General features: G+C 33.8%; 1 protein-coding gene across 1 annotated transcript in view; it reads right to left on the reverse strand.

Moving 5' to 3' along the window:
* ADGRL4 (adhesion G protein-coupled receptor L4) overlaps positions 1-21,303 on the reverse strand; it is a 112,648-nt gene that overhangs the window by 22,215 nt on the left and 69,130 nt on the right. The window contains exons 8-13 of the mRNA XM_036026339.1: positions 20,709-20,825; positions 18,852-19,057; positions 12,430-12,603; positions 10,259-10,462; positions 7,701-7,921; positions 7,505-7,571 (exon numbers count right to left, since the gene is read on the reverse strand). Coding sequence (XP_035882232.1) covers positions 7,505-7,571; positions 7,701-7,921; positions 10,259-10,462; positions 12,430-12,603; positions 18,852-19,057; positions 20,709-20,825 — 989 coding nt within the window. The remainder of the gene's footprint in view (positions 1-7,504; positions 7,572-7,700; positions 7,922-10,258; positions 10,463-12,429; positions 12,604-18,851; positions 19,058-20,708; positions 20,826-21,303) is intronic.

Here is a 21,303-nt window from a genome sequence, read left to right on the forward strand (position 1 = left end):
ACTATTTTTGGTTTGATATACTACTGAAGTTTGTGAGGATTAACTGAGATGTTAAAGGGTTTTGTAAAGATTAGAAGACTTACACAAAAATAAAGTGAAGAACAATTTTAATGACTGTCTTGCTCTACTAACATCCATAGTTACTCTAAACTTCACCTTGGCCAATTATTTCTACTTAGGTTTGAGAAACCCAAGGAATTTTTTTCAGGTTATTTTGGGATCTCTAATTTCTATGCAGGTATTTGATTTTTATGATTTTTTTTAGTATGATTCCCAAGGAAATTATCTGTGAAGGTATATCCAGTAAGAATATAATTCTAATGTATATAAATATATTGAAAACTACAAATGCATTATTTATATAAAGATGTTTTTAAAGTTCATTTTTTGTTTTTCAATTTCTAGCTACCTATTGTTTTGAGAAGGTCAGAATAATATGAAGAAAGTAGCTAAATGTTATAGGTACTGAAATGCTTATTAATACATAATAATGGAGGAAAGGTTAGAATATTAAAGCACCTTGAACCAGAGGTTGTATCTAACAAATACGATAATATTAAACTAAAACATGTAATTAAAATGTTGATGCTGTTATCCACAACATTTAAAATTTAGAATGGGTGATCTTTCCAAAATAGCTTCAATGGGGTCATCTAAAAGACACTGCCCAAACCATAATTTTAATTCATTTTAAAATAATTATTCCACATAAAGCATGCTGCAAAATGAACTTTTATATAAGACTTAATATCAAAGTCTAAACTGGTGGTTCCCAATGAGTAGAAAAGGGGATATTGTTCCCTGTAGAACATTTGGTTGTGTCTGTAGGCATTTTTGGTTGTCATACATAGGTGATAGTAGTGGTGCTACTGGCATTTGGTGAGTAGAAGGCAGAGATGCTGCTAAACTCCCTCTAGTGCACAGGGCAGCTACCACAACAAAAATTTGGTTTGGAAATTTGGCCAGTGGTGCCACTGTTGCAGAACTCTGGTCTATCATAGTCTTTCCTTTGGGTTTATACATTCTAATTTAGTTATTTATATACCCCACTAGATAATATTTAGTGTTGGCAAAAATGTCAGAAAAAAGACATTCACATATATCATTAGTGAAAGTATCAATGGAAGTAAATGTTTTGGAGGCAATTTGTAAATTTAAAAATATATAACCATATATATATATGGTTATATTGGAACCAGAATTCTCTATTTAGTTTTATGTGCAATAAGAAAATACTGAAAACAAATTAGATGTTATCAATAAGGAAGTGGTTAAATAAATTAGAGCACAGTCATAATTAGCAACCATACAAATGGTAAAATTGGATATTCTAACAAGGAAAAATGAACATGAGATAGTACAGATTATAAGCAACTCATGTTGTTTGAATTTATAAACAAAATTCTTTCTCAAATATGTATGTGTGTGTGTGTGTCTTGAAGGATTAGAGTAACCACTAATTGAAAGAGTAGTTAGTCATAGAGAATATGATTATGGGTGAAATGTTCATCTTTTTACTTTACATATCTTGTGATATTTTCATTTCTTTCAATCTTGGAAAATTTGTAAAATTAAAAAATGTAATAAGAAAGCAAAATAATAAATAGATATAGGTGTGGTCCATCTTTTAAGGGTTATGTGAGGAATTAATTTTGAGTAGGTTTTACCATGTATTTCCTGGTGAAAGGGAATTCAGAGACTGTAGTCATGGAAAGAACAACTCAGCGAGGCAACTACAAAAAAACTGACTGGAATTTTGGGCAGACCTGAAAAGAGTGGGTAAGAGTAGCAATACAGAGATACTCAATTATAAGAGTTGTAATTTAAATTTAAATGAAGGTTCACTTTGTTTTAATGCAAATGCCTTATTTGGATATAGTTTAATTACTATTTGTTTCAATCAAGGAACTCTATTCTTCGATACCGAATGTGTTTATGGAAAACTTCAAGTTCTACTTAAAAGTTAAATTATTTTCAAAAACTTTTTTACATTTTTGTACTTGAACCTAATCACTTGCATAGTTTTATAGTTGAAAGAATTCAGCATTAAAGATTAAGAAAATCGAAGAAAGAAATAAATTTTGGGAATTATCTTCAGTTTGCAGCTTGCTTCACAAAGATTTAGAAGCCTTTCCTCATCGAGTTCAATCTCTGGAAAGCATGGCCAGGACTTTTCATGTATAGTTACAACCTGCACATTCTAAATGTAGTGATTTGTAGATGGGGTCGTTGGGGTCACTGGTTCCTGCTTCAGAATTCTGATTTTTATTGTTAATGAGTCAACACCTGAGGAAGTACTTTAATTTGATCAATGCAGGAAATGTTGGTGCTCAAATTCCTAATCACTCACACTTATCAGGATAAATTAAAAGCTTGAATATTAATTTCAAGCAACATAGCCAAGGGTAGAAAAAGCTACCAGTGCTGAACTAATTCAGTTTTTACTCATTTCCATATTGTTTTAAAGGAATTTTACATTATAATCCCAAACCAGACATGCCCCAGGGCTCCATTCATAAAAACAAGCAAGTATCATTTACAGAACCTAGTCCTTACCCTGTAGAAGCTTAGTTACAAACCTGGAAAGGTTTTTTAGTGACTTGTGTATTAATTAACGATAGGATTTTGCACAAAGTGGTAGGATTATTGATTGAAAAAGCCCAAGGAAAAGTCCAACAGCAAGTATTCTTACGAGGATAAAGTTCTTAAAGAAGTTTTTTTTTTGTGGAGAAAAAAGGCTGGAAATAGGTAAGGTTCAGCTGGATTACTGAGAATTTTATATACCTGCCATACTATGGCATTTGGTGTACAGGCAAAGAAAGTATCACCATTGGGATTAAGAAGGCAGAGCATAGATTCAATTTTATGAATGTGAGTCCAGCTCAGGTACTTACTAATTGTTGGGTACGATGTGTAATCACTCTATATCTTGAGTTCTCCAAATTCAAAATAAAATATATTGCATATTCCTGCATGGTGCACACAGCAATTTTGAATTGTCTAGATGATTAAATTAAATGTGCTAACACATGGAGAATGTATAGATTAATGCCAGAAATATACTAAGACTTTAACATTCTTGTTATTCTTTTTTTAAAGATTTTATTTATTTATTTTTAGAGAAGGGAATGGAGGGAGAAAGAGAGGGAGAGAAACACTACATCAATGTGTGGTTGCCTCTTGTGCGTCCCCCACTGGGAACCTGACCCACAACACATACCTATGCCCTGACTGGGAATCGAACCAGTGACCCTTTGGTTCATGTCTGACACTCAATCCACTGAGCCACACTAGCCAGGGCACATTCTTTTTATTGTTATTAATGGTTCCCATTATCTGAGCTGAGTTTATTACAGATAGATTAAAATGAAATGGGAGAGAATGGCAGCAGAAAGACAGATTAGAAGGCAACTGCAAAAGAGGCAAGGTAAAAGGAAGAGGTGGTCTTTAGAGTAAGGCAGAGAGTTTTAAGTTCTAATATCAGTGTTATCTGTAGACTTAGAATCTTGGGCCAATGACATAACATTTTGAATCAAATCCTATTTTTTGTTGACTATAAAGTGGGATAATAATGCCAGTGACTAAAGCAGTTACTGCTCAAGAAACCATAAATTATTTAAAATTCTATTATTATTAATGCTATAATTGTATCCAAGGATAAGAATGGTTTGACTATGAAAGTAGAGAAGAAATGGGTACATTTATGGAGGCAAAACTTTGATAAATGATGACATCTAGACTAAGGAGTGATGAATCTATAAAAATGAATTTTGAATATTTTAATAATACATATGATACTGATTTTGTTATTTTTGGTACTGCCTTTACTTACAATGACTACTGTTTTGTTTTTGCCATTTATTTTCATTTAAAGAGAAATCTAGCAAGCCTACAAGCAGCTTGGCAGATACTTAAGTCCACATCTAGAATCCAGTGCATCTGAAGCAGAGTCTGCTTCTTGCTCCACCCACAAAGAAGTTCCTCTGTCTGAAGGAAGATTTGTTATATGGTTACCATTTCCTATATTAATCTCTCCCACATTTCATCAGTATCACTTGCATTTTATTATACATTATTTTTGTCATTTGTTTTGTCTTGTTTTCTCCTCACTAATGCTGTAGTAGATATGAGATAATTTATATATTTTCATTTATTTATTTTTTGCTTTGCTTTGCCATCACTTCCACACCTCCCAATTAACATGGAAACTTACTGATAGGGCTTAATCACAGAATGATGATTTCCAATTCAGTAGAACTGTGTGGATGAGTGTGGAGATAGCATAGTTGGTTCTGGGATATTGTTTCTCCATTGACAAAGCTCAACTCCTCTGTTTTTGGGGGCTAGAAGGGTGTGGTCACCTTTTGGTAACGGAGGAAGCTTTATGGCATCACTCTGCAATTAGTTTGGTTCTTACTACTGCTGGTAATCTTGGCTTATGTGATGACTTCCACTTAGATAGTATATATGTTTATCTTGATGTTTATAGTTTTTTCTTTTCACCTTGGCCTGTTCTAATCTTCAGAGAAGGGTGGCCATGTCAACAATTAACCTTACCTCTGTTCAGCCGATTCTCTTAGTTGTGCATAATTTCACTTGCCCTGGCAATCTTCCCTCCACTTCTCTAAATTTTCTGTGCTTATAGAGTAGCTAATAGCTCTGTGTGTTCTCCCATCATTTTATTTTGAGGCAGGCTATATAATAATCCTATCCTTCCCTGCTGTGAAGGGAAACTCCAGTAAACATTCAACTTGCAAGAAACTCCAAACAAATACAGGCCTAGTCTTTGTATTCACTTTTGGTCCAATGTCAAGGGACATATGTCAAGCTCTCATACACACCATGTTCATTGTGAAAATTCCACAGCCACACTAGCATTCACTGTGGGATCAGACTGATCATTTTACTCTACTGTTTCTGATTCTATTTTCTACAGACCTTTAGAGTGCTCCCCACAACTTGTCTTTAGGAGAAAGGGGATCACCTACCTTTTTCCTTATAGGTAGAGTCAAGTTTTTCATGGAGGGTGCTATACTCTCCCAAAGGCCAAGGACTCCTAACTCTGAGCCACTAGCCCCTAGGGCCTCCTTTCCGATTTTCTTACTGGGTAGGTAGTCCTACTGTCTCTTTGTAAGACCCATGTGAAGTGTTAGGCCAAACCCGATGGTGGCTCTTTCTCAAATGTTTGGTACTCAAGATTTCTTTAATTTAATTTTTGAACTAGATACTATTTTGGGACAATGAGAAAAATTTTCAACTAACTTTGTATTATAAAGCAGAATAATAGAAGTACTACTATTACTAATAAATATGAAAAAGTAAATGAAAAAGGAGAATGAAAAGAAGCAAGCATTAGGACAGAAATTCAGAAATAACTACAGTAAATAAATTCACTTCAATTCAATAATTATATGAGAAATTTCTGCAGTTTTTAAAGACTAAAAATGCTGAAAAGTTTTAAAGTAAAACTGAGGTGCCTCCTACATTTCTTAAGTAGCCTGACCTTATCAGGTTAAAAGGAATAAATATCACACTGAAACTGTATGAAAGATAAATTTGTTCAATTCCAGACTAGGACAGTGTGAAGTTGTTCATTTTGGCTTCTAAGGAAGTTTGTAAGACTCGTTTTTACATAAGCCCATCTAAAGCCTATGGACATTACTATATAACAACACAAAGTTATATTTTCTCTACATAAGCAAAAGTTAAAAAAAATCAGGGAACACTTTCCCTTCTTTACATCACATAAATACACTCCTATTTTCCTTGTTTCCAGTATAATTTCTAGCTATCTACTTTTCATCTAAAGTATAAAAATCATCGATCCACACAACTTTCAGTTGTATGAAATGATATCAGCAACAGTCCAGTCTGTGGAAAGTCATCCAGTAAAATTAGAGTATGTACAAAGTGTCTTCACACTAAATACTCATATCAGGGCAACATATGAAAATATGTGAATCAGATGCTATTCAGTCTATTCTCATGTAGGCTGAACATTTTGGAACTATATATAATAAACTAACTTTGAAATAATTTTAGCTAAGAGCTAGTCAATGGTTTTCTTTTTTTAAAAGATTTTATTTATTTATTTTTTAGAGAGGGAAGGGAAGGGAGGGAGAAAGAGAGAGAGAAACATCAATGTACAGTGGCTGGGGGCCATGGCCTGCAACCCAGGCATGTGCCCTGACTGGGAATCGAACCTGTGACACTTTGACTTGCAGCCCACGCTGAATCCACTGAGCTATGTCAGCCAGGGTAGTCAATGGTTTTCTTGTGTTACTGGATTTGTTGTGAAAATTATAAATAATTTTATGTGGCAAAGAAATATATAGTCTTGAATGTAGTTTATTTCACCTACATCATTGAAAAGTAAATCTTGATGAAAATTCTCTGATTTGTATTTCAGCTCTTCCTCCATTAAGTAGCTTCCTCATAACCATAAAAAAATTGGAACGGAGTGACAGAAAAATAATAATTAATAAGAAGATATCCAGTTTATGGTCAAAACATATGGGACAAAGTTGTTCAAAGTATTGTCGTATCTCCTCCACTGATAAGTCATTCCATTCTAAAGCCCTGTCAGAACTCCCAGATTCACTGACGGACTGCTATATTTGGAATGGCTTTGAAAACTTACAGCCCTCAAAGTACTCCTAAGACATATAAACATGTCTTTATTTAGAATGTAACATATAACACCTGCCATAATCGTAGATTTGAAACCACTTTCAATAAGAATTGAAAGGTCCTCTTCCTAGATGAAATAACACTACATGAGTTGTCTGCTCAGGAGAAATAGTGAGTTCTTGTCTCAGATGCCACAATGTAATATAAATGCACTTTAATGATAACAGGGCACACAGGACAGTAAACTATGAAAAAGACAGTCTAATCTTCAAAGGTCACTGATCATCAATAAAATATTAAATAACAAAAACATCTGAAATGCCAGATTATCAAAGTTTGGAACACTCTAGGTATTGTGGTATGCTGAAACACTACTGATAAGTAGAAAATGCTTTTTCATATTATGCAGAAATACATCCTGTCATAGGAATGGTAAATGAACTATAATAGTTTGGAACCTGAAATGTATAGATATAGTTTTTCCCTGGTCAGTGTGGCTCAGTTGGTTGGGTCATCCTGCAAATTGAAAGGTTGCCAGTTTGATTCTTAGTCAGGACACATGCCTGGGTTGTGGGTTTGGTCCCTGGTCGGGATGGGTGCAAGAGGCAACAGATAGATGTTTCTCTCTCACATCAATGATTCTCTCTCCCTCTCATTCTCCCTCCCTTCCCTCTCTCTAGAATAAATACAAGAAAAAAAACTTTAAAAGATGCATTTATATTTTTCTCAATAGTGACAGAATATATTTAAATGTTAATAAATAGTATACTGTAAAGTTCTCATTTACCCCCTCAGAATAATGCCTAATGGCTGAGACTTTTAAACACCTTTTATCACTTTTTTGAATTCTAGCAACAACTTTAAATATACGTACAAGAATGATTAGACAAGCTGGTCCTATAAAACTCCAAATAAAGTTGTTTTCTGTGCTAAGCCAACATCTGAAAAGTAAATAATAGATAAAAAACTATAAATGTGAATGTATGTACTTTAACACAACAAAATTTTCAGTGATATACAAAGCATGTTCAAAATTACATTTCAAATACTTTAAGATCATCTTAACTTACACTTTGGTGGTGCCATAATATCTATATCCTAATGATGCTGAAAATCCAACGACCACAGCTGGGCTGAGATAGCCAAAGATATAAAAATTCTTGTGCAAAAACCCCTTGTTGTAGATGACTCCCACAACAATGAGATAGAGGTGGATGCCTTCAATGCACATCCACGCAAAGGCAGCTAAAAAGAAGTAATGCAGCAGGCCAGCAGTGATTGAACAGAAGAGCTAGAAGTAAATGAATGAAAGACACATAAAAAATGTTTGCTTTAACATTATCATAACATAAAATCTTGACTTTCTTTATAAATCATGCCACTTCATATAAAACTTGACCACATTAAAATATTCCTGTCAAGTGTCAGTTTTTTAAGATGTGCCATTTTCAGCTGATTTGAAAGAACTGTGATTCATCAGTGTAAAACATTTCCCAATCCTGTGATAGAACTAAGTAACTGTTCTTGTCCAGAGAATTTTGTTTTATACATTTATAAGTAAAATGACAAATTATGGATTTACATATAAACCATGATATCTTAGGGAATATATTATGATTTAAGCTAATTCTGTTTTGGAGATGCCTCACTCAGTTTTGTTCATACTCAATAAAAATTATTGCTAATACTACATAAGCAAAACATAGTATCTTGATTAAGTGTCTAACATAAAACAGACAAATAATATATTTTTAAAAATATCCACTGAAGAAATTACTTTATGTTATAAGATTACCAGGTAAATTTGAGATGATTTAAGTTAAATAGTATTTATTAGTATTTACTTTACATTTATAATTGGAGTTAGGCTTATAAGAAATAACAGAAAAAAAGTAGTTACACATTTCTGTATTAATAGAACTAACGTGATCTATTACTGAGAGATAACATAATGCATACTTACATGCCTATTGTGTTTATCAAACAGTATAATTCAAGCATAATGAGATTACGATAGATAAAATATGGTGGGAAGTACTATATAAGGTTGGGAACAGATATCATTGGTGATTACAATTTGGGAACCAATTTTGGAGGACCCGAGATTTGAAATATGGCTTGAAAATGGGAAAAATTTGCTAAGTGAAATAGAATTTAAAGTAAGCACTTTATAAGGAGTAGTTCTGTGGTGAGAATGATGGTGGAATAAGACTGAAGGAGGAAATAGGCATTAAGAATAGTGGTAGACATATAAAATTGAGAGGTGTTTGTCTAATGTATACTGTTTAAAATAGAAGTGTAGTGGCATCTATTTCAGAAGAAAACCTTGAGAGCTGATGGTTAGTTTCAATACTTGAAAGATTTAAAAAACAATGGAGATGCGGAGGCAATTTAACGTTGTGGGCCATGGCCAGCACTTCTGCAGTCTCCAGTGCTAGAAGGGCCGAAGGCCTAGGCCTCCAGCTACTGCACTGGGAAAGCCATTGCCATGCTGTTTGTTTCTCCCAGCTGACCTGCCAATGACCCAGCATGGAAAGCTTTCTTTCTTTCTTTTTTTTCAAAATCTTTATTGTATTTTTCCTATTACCATTCATCCCTTTATATCTTCTTCCACCACTGTTCACCAACCTCCTCTCTCCCCACAATCACCACACTGTTGTCCATGCGCATGGATCCTTTTTCTTTGCCGAACGATCCCTTGACCCCCTAACCTCCTCTCAACACAGCCGACCTGGAGAACATTATGCTAAGTGAAATAAGCCAGTCAGAGAAAGACAAATACCGTATGATCTCACTCATATGTGGAATCTAATGAACAACTGAACTAATAAGCAAAATAGAGAGAGAGTCATAGATAGAGAGCAGGCTGACAGGCTTTGTAAGATGTTCCTGTTATCTGAGAGACCGAGGACTCCTTTGTCATGTGACTCTGGCTTAAGATCTCATAGAACTCCTTGACAACTATGCTGAACTTCCTTTAGAACTGCCCTGTGGGGTAAAATGCTTCCGTCCACTTGTCCTTCCTTTCTTCTCTCCTTCACTCATGTTCAGACCTGTGTCATGGTCTGATGACTTTCCAGGTCTCTCCTCATTTTCTCTCATAGTCATTTCACCTAATAAAAGTATTACATGTTTAAGTCCATTTTAGTGTCTGCTTCTAGGAGGACCCAGACTAAACACAATATGGAGAACTATTTGGTAAGGCCTTCAATGAATAATGCCAAAAAATGGTAGTTATTACAGTGTAGTTATTAAGTAGAGTCAATTTTTCATGTTTCATCCTATGAAGACTCTGGCTGCTTTCATGTTCCTTCCCAGTGTTAAGAGAAACTTTATTTCCACCCCTCTCTCCCTCTTCCTTTGTTTAATGTCCATTTAAATGAAATCAAAACAAAAATTACTTTTTTTATTTTGTTGCAAAGTTTCCATGTGTCCCAATAATGAGGGATATTTTGGTTAATGGAATTGATAAGTACACCGCTCAGATATATTAGCAACATCAAAATAAGAAAAGACATAATGTTTGCTCCATTAAACTGCTAATTACAATTCATGTTTCTATGATATTTGCACTTCAGAAAGTAAAAATTTAGAACATAAAAATAGAGAGTAAGGGAGATCTACGTACCTTATTAGAATTCGTATTGATCCCAACAAGAAAAACAAGTTCAGCAAGGAATAAGTTACAGCAGAGGTTTTTGTGAATTGTTGTCCTGGTGCTTTGAATTTCGCTGAAGAACCAGAAGGTAAAAATGCATATGGCCAGGCAGATCAGTGAAATAATTATTCCTAGTTGAGTGATTCTTGTAAGAATATTATAATCTTTAATACCCTAAGGGAAAATAATAATAAAGCTGCTCAGAGAATAACTCAGTAACTTGTCAAAGGAACTACAACATAAAATGAACTTTCATATTTGGTGAAACATTAATCAAAATGTCCATAAAATGTAAAAATACAAATGTGCATTTAGATGATTTTTGAAAATGCTCAATATTCAGAGATATGTGATATAAATCATGTAACACTTGAACAGTTCTGTAATTAGTGATTTTTTTCCTAGGCACAGTATATATATTAGTATATAGTTTAATACTGTTATCATCACCAGTTTCATGGTATTAGAATAGTAATTCATTATTATAATGGAAAATGGTTAATTAAAACAGATTCATCAGTGGTAAGATCAAATCTTATTTCTATGCAGCAATTCATCTAAAACACATTAACAAATGTATTAGAAATGTTGAATATATAGTATAGGTGAGAGGTTTTTGAAATGAGAAAGATTGGTTTTATTCTAACTAGATGAGTGTTTATATTTTATATAAAGAACAGAGGCTTCTTTACTTACTTAATATATAGGAAAAAACCATCTTTATGACTGATATTATGGTTAGCCTGATTTATCTCTGTGTGAGTGTGTATATATACATGTGTATGAAAATTAAACTATAACTTAATTAAGATTGCTATGCAGAGGTATAAAATAAGGTATTACATAATATAAAAGCAAGATATTACCAATGTAAAATACATATTCTGAAGCTATTTACCTTAGGGTGATTTTTCATGTTTAAAAATCTTATGAGATTCTACATTATTAAAATATGATATTAGTTATGAATGTGCTAATGCTTATTGATCAGATGTCAGGTATTTTTAACTAAGTTTTTATTGGTAAAAAATAAACTTCATATACAAAGCCAAGACCCTTAATATACAAGTAGTTTTTAAAAGCACCACTAGAAACAGAGTCAATGGATGGATACTTAACACAATCTACCACATATTACAGTCTAGATAAGTTCTAGACTAAAAATAACTAAAATCTAGTCTAGATTTGTCATAGAAGACAGGGAAGAAAAGCAAAGACTGAAAAAAGATACAGTTCCATCAATTAATGAAATATGCTATCTATGTTAGCAGCTAGAAATGAGTGTCCCAGAGGGGAAATAAAGGCAGGGCCCTCGCCATTAGAATCTAACAAAGAACTTAACACAGGAGACTAGAAACAAAACGGAGACACCTCTCACCAATTAACTCAGCAGTCCTGAGCTTGATTTGATAAGACTGCCAGGTCTCCGAGCATTGCAAGCAAAAATAGTGTAGGAGAAAGGGACTGTGACTGTGCTGAGAAGAAGCGGTGGGGTTCTGTAAGCTTCTGTAACAATCCCACTAAGATTGTCAAGTATCTTGAATATTACAAGCAGGAATAGTACAGGAAAGGGGATTAGTCCTTGAGATTCTATGTTTGCAAAGGGAACTTTTATAACAATTCAGTAAGACAAAGAGCCTTTACTAACTGAGAAAGAAAGCCTTTGTAGGTGTATGTTATTTTAAAGGGGGAGAAGGAGAGGAACCTAGAAGCCAGCTGAGTTATATAACCGCCAAACCCCAGTAGTTGGCGTACTTAGATTATAGCTAAGTACCCACTCATAACCTTTTTCAAGTGTTAGAACAAACTAACTTCCTAACAAACTTCCTAACAACTTTCTTTCCTATGTGGGTTATTTAAACTTGTTGGGTGCCTGCTTTGCAGCTCATTGCTTGTATGTATATTTCACAAATAAACTCACTATCTCATTTCCACTCTACATTTTTGTCTCTCACTTGAATTATTCTCTTGCAGAAAGACAAGAACCAAGGCGGAGGAGAAAGACCTCCTGACTTGGGTCTCTCTCTCTCTCCAACCATAATATTTATACCCCAAAGAACATATAAAAATTAATTATTCTCTTGAATGACATAGAAAGAACACATGTAGATTTATAAATATGAAGTAGAAAATTGCCTTACAATGGAAGTTCCAGAAGACATCAAAATGGCAAAGTGTGTCAGGTGATTACAGGTGCATGAGGTGTGGGTCTCATTTGTGAACATTAGCTCACAGCCCTCTGAAGACCAGCTTCCATTCATGGTATCAGGGGAGTAGTTCCAAAATGCACAGTGACTCCTATACTTCTCTGTGGTCTGAAAAAGAGAGATTTTACTGATGGGAAAGAGAGAAAAAGTTACACATGTGGTATTACTTTGTCATATTTATAATACTATTTCCAATATAATTATATGCCTAAAAAGTAAAGCATAAAATCAATGCTAACAAATGAATGCTGCTGTTATATGAAAGAGTTGAAAATATTGCAACAAGGCTATATTTTATCAATGCTGTGTCACAAAATTGTTGTGAAAATTATTTATTGTCAAATATGATCATATATGTATCAGAGCAGTGCATGATACTCATAGTTATATGAAATTTATGCAGTAAGTGTTTATTGAGTATATACTAAATATTAGTTTAATCTGGGTACTAAAAATGCAATGCTAAACAGAACAAAAGAAGTGTTTGTATTTTTAACTATACATTCTCAGGTAGAGATGAGCAATTATTAAAGAAAAATAAAGTAGAGAAAGAGGATAGAAAGCATGGAGTTTCATCGGAATGGGACTTTCCCAGGAAAGTCTAAGTGAGTATCTCAAGGAGGTGAGAGTGTGAGCTCTGGAGACTTGGGAACAGCAGGTTCCAGAAAGTTGGAATAGAAAATGGAAAAGCTATGAGGTGAACCTGGACAAGGATCTTCCAGAAACATCTAGAAACAAGTGTAGCCAGAACACAGTTAATGAGATGAAGAGCAGTGAAGACAAGAACAGAGACAGGCAGGGGCTGATCACACGGAGTACAAGATGATTGTTCAATAAATAGTAGTTCTCTTTATTATATTTATACTAAACAATCATAACAAAATACCTCATGTACTGTAAGTTTTAATAAGAATTTATTCATACAATGATGAATATCCTACTTTTGTATCTTATAGAAATAAAAATTATTTATAATTATATACAGTTTACAGTATAAGTAGGTGCTTTCTCACCTGCTTTGTTTAATTTTATTCTCAAAAGAGCCTTATGAGGTAGGTATGTTAAGAGGCTCAGAGATGTTGAGATGTACACAAGACAACCATTAGTAAGTAGAATAACACAGAATCAAACACAAAGTTTCAGAAATATTAACAAAAATATTAGTCAAGTATCAAATATCTGATAAGTTTCTTGTGAGAAGCCAGAAATTCTCAGTCAAAAAGATAAAGCATCTTCCCTCAGGATGATAAAAACCCAGATGATTTCAACAAAATCACTACTGCTTTAATGAGTTCTATGCTAAATCCAACACGTGGGTCAACAACAGTTGGAGCACTGGGGGAGACAAACTGAATTTGAGTGAGTGAGTGAGTGTGGGAAGATGGTGATTGAGCTATGACTGGGTAGATGACAGGAAGTTTTATCCAAAGAGGTCAAGCTATGTGAATAATATTGCCTCTGCATCTAATTTCTCCGAAACATACAGGAAAATTATCAACCATGCTCTGTGGGAAACCAGATAAGCCAGAAAAAAAAATGGTGGGACTCAAGAACTGGGAAACCACAGTCAGCTGTGAGTGAGGGTGCCATTCAGAAAACAGGTTAAGTGAGAGTCTCTCCACACACTGAGTTCCCATCTGCACTCACCATATTCTCTTCATTCTCCTAATCCTTGCGAAAAGCTTCTGTCTTTAGGCATGACACTAACAGAATTTCTTCTGTCAAACTCATAGGCCCAGAGAAATGACTATTGGGTAGTGATGTTCAGGAAAGAGTATCAACCTGCCTGATGATGGCTCTCCAGTGCAGCACACCATGGCCACAGGCACCTGAGCATGTGGGCATCTCTCAAATGCCTCATTCTTAGATATGAGTGCAGAGTCTCGAACCACGAGAACTCCAAGGACAAGCTCTAACACGGAAGACAGACAGCAAAGAAAATAAGCCAAACAAGGGAAATCAGGAGCAACACAATATAGAAAGGAGAAAAAATTATTTTCAAGTATAGAAATAATATCTGAGAGAAAGAAAGAGATACTGTACCATTAAATAGAAGCACAGCAAAAATCATAAGGTTTTCAGTGGTAAGTATAAAAGTTGAAATAAAAATGTTAACAGGAAAAAAATTAAATATGGAAAATATATTTTTTAAAAAATAAACACTTTAGTGGCTTGGCTGGGAAGTCTAAGACTTAAATAATAAAAGTAACAGGACAACAGAATGGAGACACTGGAGAAAAGAAATTACCAAAGATGTAATATTAGAAAATTCCCTGGAAAGACTTACATATGCCTAATACAATTCATGAAGAAAGATCCATACCTGGATTTATCTTAGATCAGAGCTCTGAGAATTAAAATACAATCCCAAAAGCTTCAGAGAGAGAAAAAGAGGCTGACCACACATAAAAGGCTTCGCATTTTAAGTAAAATATTAATCTCAATGAGCTTCTCTAGGTTAACTTAAAAGTGAGAAGACAATTGAGCAAGGTCTAGAAAAATCTGGATTGACTTTTTTTTAATTAATAATTGTACATCATGGAATTTATCTAAGTGTAAGGATAATCTACCTCAAAAAGTTGACCTTCCTTATACCTCTTCTCAAGAACTACTGAAAAATATGTGGAAATAAAGTAAGGAAAAGGAAACACCAGCTCAAGGAAACCTTGAATCTGACACAGGAGACAGGTGAGCAGCATGTCTCAAATGATGGTGAAAGTCATGTCCAAGCCAAAGAGTAAAGCATTCATATAGGACTAAGTTTTCAGAGGCCTGGGAAGAATGTCCCTAGGACAACAAATTAGCTAATAGTTTATGTATTTCAGTTTTTTGAAGATATACAGAAAGTTCGGGTACAAATTAACAATAGATAAATAGAAATCTAAGCCAACTAAATTAAAGGAATGTACTAACACCAGGAAAATGGTTCAGCTTCATGATTCAGTTGTGAATAATACAAATTAAATATAATAATATGCATGTTGAAAAGTGATTTAACCTAAAATTTGATGTAAGCTTGGGAGTATGGATAGTTGTGAAAGTGTATGTATCACAGGAAAAGATGTGTGCAGGAAAACGAAATATGAATTTCTCACAGGTGGAAGTCAATTGAATATGCCTATTTTACAAGCTTAATATATAAATAACTCACATGACTCCACTCCAGGAAGACTAACAACCCAATGAAAAAAATGGGCAAAGTTTCTGAACAGACACTTATCCAAGGAGGACAAACACAGGGCCCAGAGACATATGAAAGGATGCTCGGAATCACTAGCCATCAGAGGGATACAAAATAAAAACATAATGAGATACTACTTCACACTGGTGAGAATGGCCATCATAAACAAATCAACAAACAAGCGTTGGGGAGGATGTGGAGAAAAGGGAACCCTAGTGCACTGTTGGTGGGAATGCAGACTGGTACAGCTGCTATGGAAAACAGTATGGAATTTCCTCAGAAAATAAAAAATGGAACTGCTTTTGCCCTGGCAATTCCATTGCTGGGATTATACCCTAAGAATCCTGAAACACCAATTCAAAAGAATCTCTGCATCCCAACATTCATAGCAGCACAATTTACAATAGCCAAGTGCTGGAAACAACGTAAGTGCCCATCAGTAAATGAATGGATCAAAAATCTATGGTACATTTACACAATGAAATATTAGGAAGCAGAAAGGAAAAAAGAGCTCCTACCTTTCACAACATCATGGATGGATCTGGAGAGCATTATGCTAAGTGAAATAAGCCAGGCAGTGAAAGACAAATACCATGTGATCTCACCTATAAGTGGAATCTAATCACCAACACAAACAAGCAAGCAAAATATAACCAGAGACATTGAAATAAAGAACAAACAGACAGTAACCAGAGGGTAGGGGAGAGGAGATAATGGGGGGAAAAAGGGGAAGCATTGTCAGGAACGTGTATAAAAGACACATGGACAAAGCCAAAAGGAGGTAGGATCAGGGGTTGGAGGTGGGGATGGTTGGGGTGGAGAGGTCTGGTGGGGGGAAATGGAGACAACTGTACTTGAACAACAATAAAAAAAAAGAAAAAAGAAAAAACAGAGGTGCTTTGAGTTTGGGTGAAGGAGATACAGTATTAATGAGAATATGGTTCTTTTTGTATAGTAAGCCAGAAATGTGAGCCTATTTCTTGGTGGAGACACTGGCACTAATGTGGAGATATCCAGGAAAGATCAGATAATAAATGAAGCATAGGGATGGGTTTCAGAGCACAGCATTGGGCAGGGCATCATTACAGCGGCTGAAAGCATGGATTCTGGAGGAAGACTTTCTGGTAATAAAACCCTGTTTTACCAGTTGGTTACTGAGGCAAGTTACCTAATCTCTCAGAGTCTCAGTTTTCTTATCTGTACATTGAGGATAATACTACCGTATTTTCAGACCATAAGACACACCTAGGTTTTAGAGGAGGAAAATAGGAAAAAAATTTTGAAGCAAAAATGTGGTAAAATATTTAATAACATAAGTAACATAATATTTTACCAATGTAAATGTAAACAGAACTCAACAGCAGCATTAACAACCACTATTCCTCCCAAATTTGGGGGGGTGCGTCTTATAGTCCGAAAATACAGTATATCCTTCATAGGTCTCTTGTGAAATTAAATGAATTCTTTAAAAAGTAAATAACAGCCCTGGCTGGCGTAGCTCAGTGGATTGAGCGCGGACTGGGAACCAAAGTGTCCCAGGTTCGATTCCCAGCCAGGGTACATTCCTGGGTTGTAGGCCATAACCCCCAGCAACTGCACATTGATGTCTGTCTGTCTGTCTGTCTGTCTCTCTCTCTCTCTGCCCCTCCCTCCCTTCCCTCTCTAAAAATAAATTTAAAAAATCTTAAAAAAAAAAGTAAATAACTTAGAACAAGGCTTGATCCCATGTAAACATTACTAAAGTACTGGTTGTCATTATTATTATTATTATTAACAATATTATTATGACAACTGTTAATATTCCCCTGGGGTGATAGAGACATCTATACTAATTGGTAAAGTTGTAAATAAGTTAGCAGAGAATCAGAAAACTGGTGTTATATATGAGATAACTTCTATTTTCTTAGAAAAAATAGGATCCAAGTTTTATTTTGAGAGAGAGGAAACCATGGATTAGCTAGATGTGTTGTCATAGGAAAGTGATGAAATTTCACAGTGATCATTACTTCAAATGGGAAAAAGATTTGACCAGAGAGGCAGATAGGACAATAAAAAATTTCCACTAGTTATAATAAAGAATTTTGGTTTAATATGTGATTTGTTTTCTTGCTGTGTCAAACAGATTGAAGTAAGTTGTCCTTGACATCTCTTTACTTGCCAAACATTCAACCAACAAATACTAGGAAAACCATCAGAGTATGTAAAATAGCCGTTTGGTTTCTAGTGTCAAACAAGTCATTTTCATTTAGCATCTGAAAATAAGTTTAGTTTCCATTCTTACAACATTTCACACCTTCTATTTCTCTCAACAGAATGCTTCCAATGTTTAGATTTGAGCTATTTTCCTGCACTTCTCTACATTTAGTTTCTCTCTACATTAGGTGTTATTATTTATAGTGACACATTTGTATAGTGGGTAATCATATATGTCATTTTAGTTCCCTCTCTCCCCCATAAGTGTGTCAATGTAATTGGCCAGCTGCAAGATTCTCCAAATGGAGCATCATGTCCAGGGCTGAAATTCTACTAAAAGCCCAAGAAAACATTAACTGTAAAAAAGCAGCAAACACTATGACTGAGTTTCCCTATTCATTTTTAAATATATAAAAAGTAAAATACTTGGTTATTGCTAATCATTTTTTATTGCATTATTTTAATGAGTATGAGTTTGAAAAAAGATTTAGAATAACAATAAAAGAGTGAAATGGTCTCAGCTAATTTCATTATGAAATATTATAACTTCCCTGTGATTGTGTTTTAATCAGCACCAAATCTGTACAAACATTATTTTAAGTGACAGTTACCAACCAAACACCGCCTTAATTACACTGGTAACATTTACTTATTTGACACTGATACATTTTTATAACTCATTCTGTAAAGGTACAAAGATTTCCAAAATGAACAATGTATGTACTTAAAAATAAAACTAAAATGTAGCTTCATTTTAGAGAATCAAATACTAAATTCTTTAGTATTTGTTAGATAGTTTAAACAATATTGAACAAATAAAAATATTTTATAGAAAATTAGTTGTAGCCACTTTATTTTTTTATGTTGAATCTGTTTTTTTTTTAAACTCAAGAACTCATATATAGTTAGCAACATAACAAAGATGTCCACTTTTCTTAATATTTCACAATCCTAACCAATAGTCACCAGAAAAACAACTTACCTTTATGTGGCTTAAGGTAAATGTTATTTTTTCAAGTTCATACAATGTAGGTGGATTTGAGCTAATTGAGACTGAAATTATTGAAGAGATGACTCTTTTATCTTCTTCAGAATTATCATAACTTTGAGGTTCCAATAAGATGGTGTCAGATGATGAGAACAAGGGACCAATGCTCTTATAATATAAAAATGCAACTGCAACACTGCCTATAAATCAAATAAGTGTACTTGGTGAAATTTTAGAACAAAATATTTTTAAGCTCTTAAAATAATCATAATTGAACAGACTAAATTTTTACTCTCAAGGAGTCACACCCAGGTACTTATTTTTAAGATCCAACCTTAAGGAAAACAAAGTTTCTCCCCCTGCTTTCTTGAGATCTGATATTATCACTGTCCCTTTCAAATGTCAGAGTTCACTTGCATGATCAATACATGTAACAACACTACCATACACTCAGATAGGATCTCTTTGAGATATTACATGACAATTTCATCATTCATCACTATAAGTACCCTTAATGTTTCTTTAACTTCTAAACACTACTCGAATCTTTGAAAATATGACAGTTTAACAAGTTTTTTGACTTTGCCCCTAAATAATTTATGTGTTCTTCATTAATTAGAATATGATGTTATAGGGTAAGAGCCATGAGTTCAGTGACAGGAAGACTTAGTTACTTTTGCTTTGTTTAGTTGCCATCTGTTTCTTATTTTTGCATAAACACTAATGAGAATAAATAGAGAGGATGCTATTGATGGATTAGAAAAAATAGTTCACATTAGTGATGTGGAAAATTTTTTGAAAAGATATTCTTCTGTGATTGAATGCACAACATGCTTTTTGATCATAAAGACAACATATCTTTTTATTAAATGATGATTATGAGAACTTACATGTATTATTGCATATATTTTCCTTTGCATTTATGAACACCCATATATTCTTTAGAAAAATATAATCATGCTGTTCCTAGGTAATATATTTTAAACTATATGAAGAGAACAATCACAATTATTCTACTATCAGCAGAGATTTGCACTAAGAGCATTGCACTGAGAGAGGAGATAAATGGTTAAATTAAAATAGCAGCTGCTAGCTTGCTTGTGACAGGGAAAAGCTGGCCTGACTGTTTTCTTTGTCAGTTCCCTCCCTCCTGGTGCTGGTTCTGTACTATCTGCTGATATGCATAGTGACAAATCTTTTAAATTCTGTGTGAGTTTAATAATGATACTATGCAGCTTTTAACTAATGCATACATTTATTAATGGATATTGTCAATAAATGAATAATAAATGAGGGAATTAAGTTAGATAATCATTAAGTTACCTGCTAGTCTAGCATTCTGTGTTTCCATTTCCTAAGAAATCTCGCTGTTAGTTGAAGACTATGAAATGACAAGTGGAAAAAAACTCCAAGCCTAAACAATAACTTTCTGTCTTTTTGAATATTATCTCTGTCTACCTTACAGACTCACAAATTCAGTCTCACAATGAAAAATACAAGGGTTACTGAAGAAGAAATATTAAAAACTCTTTGCAAATTGCAACATCCATTGACTGCTGCAAACCAAGTAGTAAAGCTACATATTTTTTGTATGTTTTCATTAGAATCTGAAAAATCAGATTACAAAGTTTGGAGGTAAGACAAAAAACGTGTAGAGATTATCAACTAAAATTCCCCAGGTATTTATACCTTAGTAATACTCAAGTACAAATTTAGAAAATCTGTATATAAGTATCAAACAATTTTCTATAGGAAACCAAGCATATTATATGTTAATACAATACAATCAAGTGCATAATAAATATTTATTGCAAATTAATGTCATTGTATGTAAGATTGTCAGTGTCCTACCGTGTGAATCATCTGGAGCTTTTCTCTTTGGAAATATCTTGATATAATCTCCATCCACATCCATATGGGGATGAATATGTTTCATGTGATGTGAATCAAAAAAGAATGCTCTGAGAGCTGAAACAAAACCACAAAAATTATAAATTCCCTGAAATTACTTTAATCAATGTATTTATTGAGTTAGACACAACTTTATCCACCGCTATTTTATCTTAACTTTTTATTTATGGCAGGTAGAATAAACCTATTCTGAACATGTTTAGAAATTATAACTTATATAATAAAAACTGGTTCAAGTTTAATTATTTTTATTTTATTATAATACTCATTGTTTATATTTATCTTTATTAAATTAAATAAAAGAGAAAACATATATGAACACAAGGAGGCTATATAGCATAATTACCAAAACAAAGAGTAAGAACTATAATATCTTAGAGGATAATACCTATAATTACTATATGGAGAGGGATTGAATTTAGTTCTTATAGGATAATTTCCTTATCTGGTGTATTTTCGTCTTTTTCATGCAGGAATCCCATGGAAATGTATGCTCCTATATGTTAGTCACAATGTTTGCTACTTTAATTTTGAG

This window comes from Phyllostomus discolor, chromosome 5, assembly GCF_004126475.2.
Source record: "Phyllostomus discolor isolate MPI-MPIP mPhyDis1 chromosome 5, mPhyDis1.pri.v3, whole genome shotgun sequence".
NCBI classification, from domain to species: domain Eukaryota; kingdom Metazoa; phylum Chordata; class Mammalia; order Chiroptera; family Phyllostomidae; genus Phyllostomus; species Phyllostomus discolor.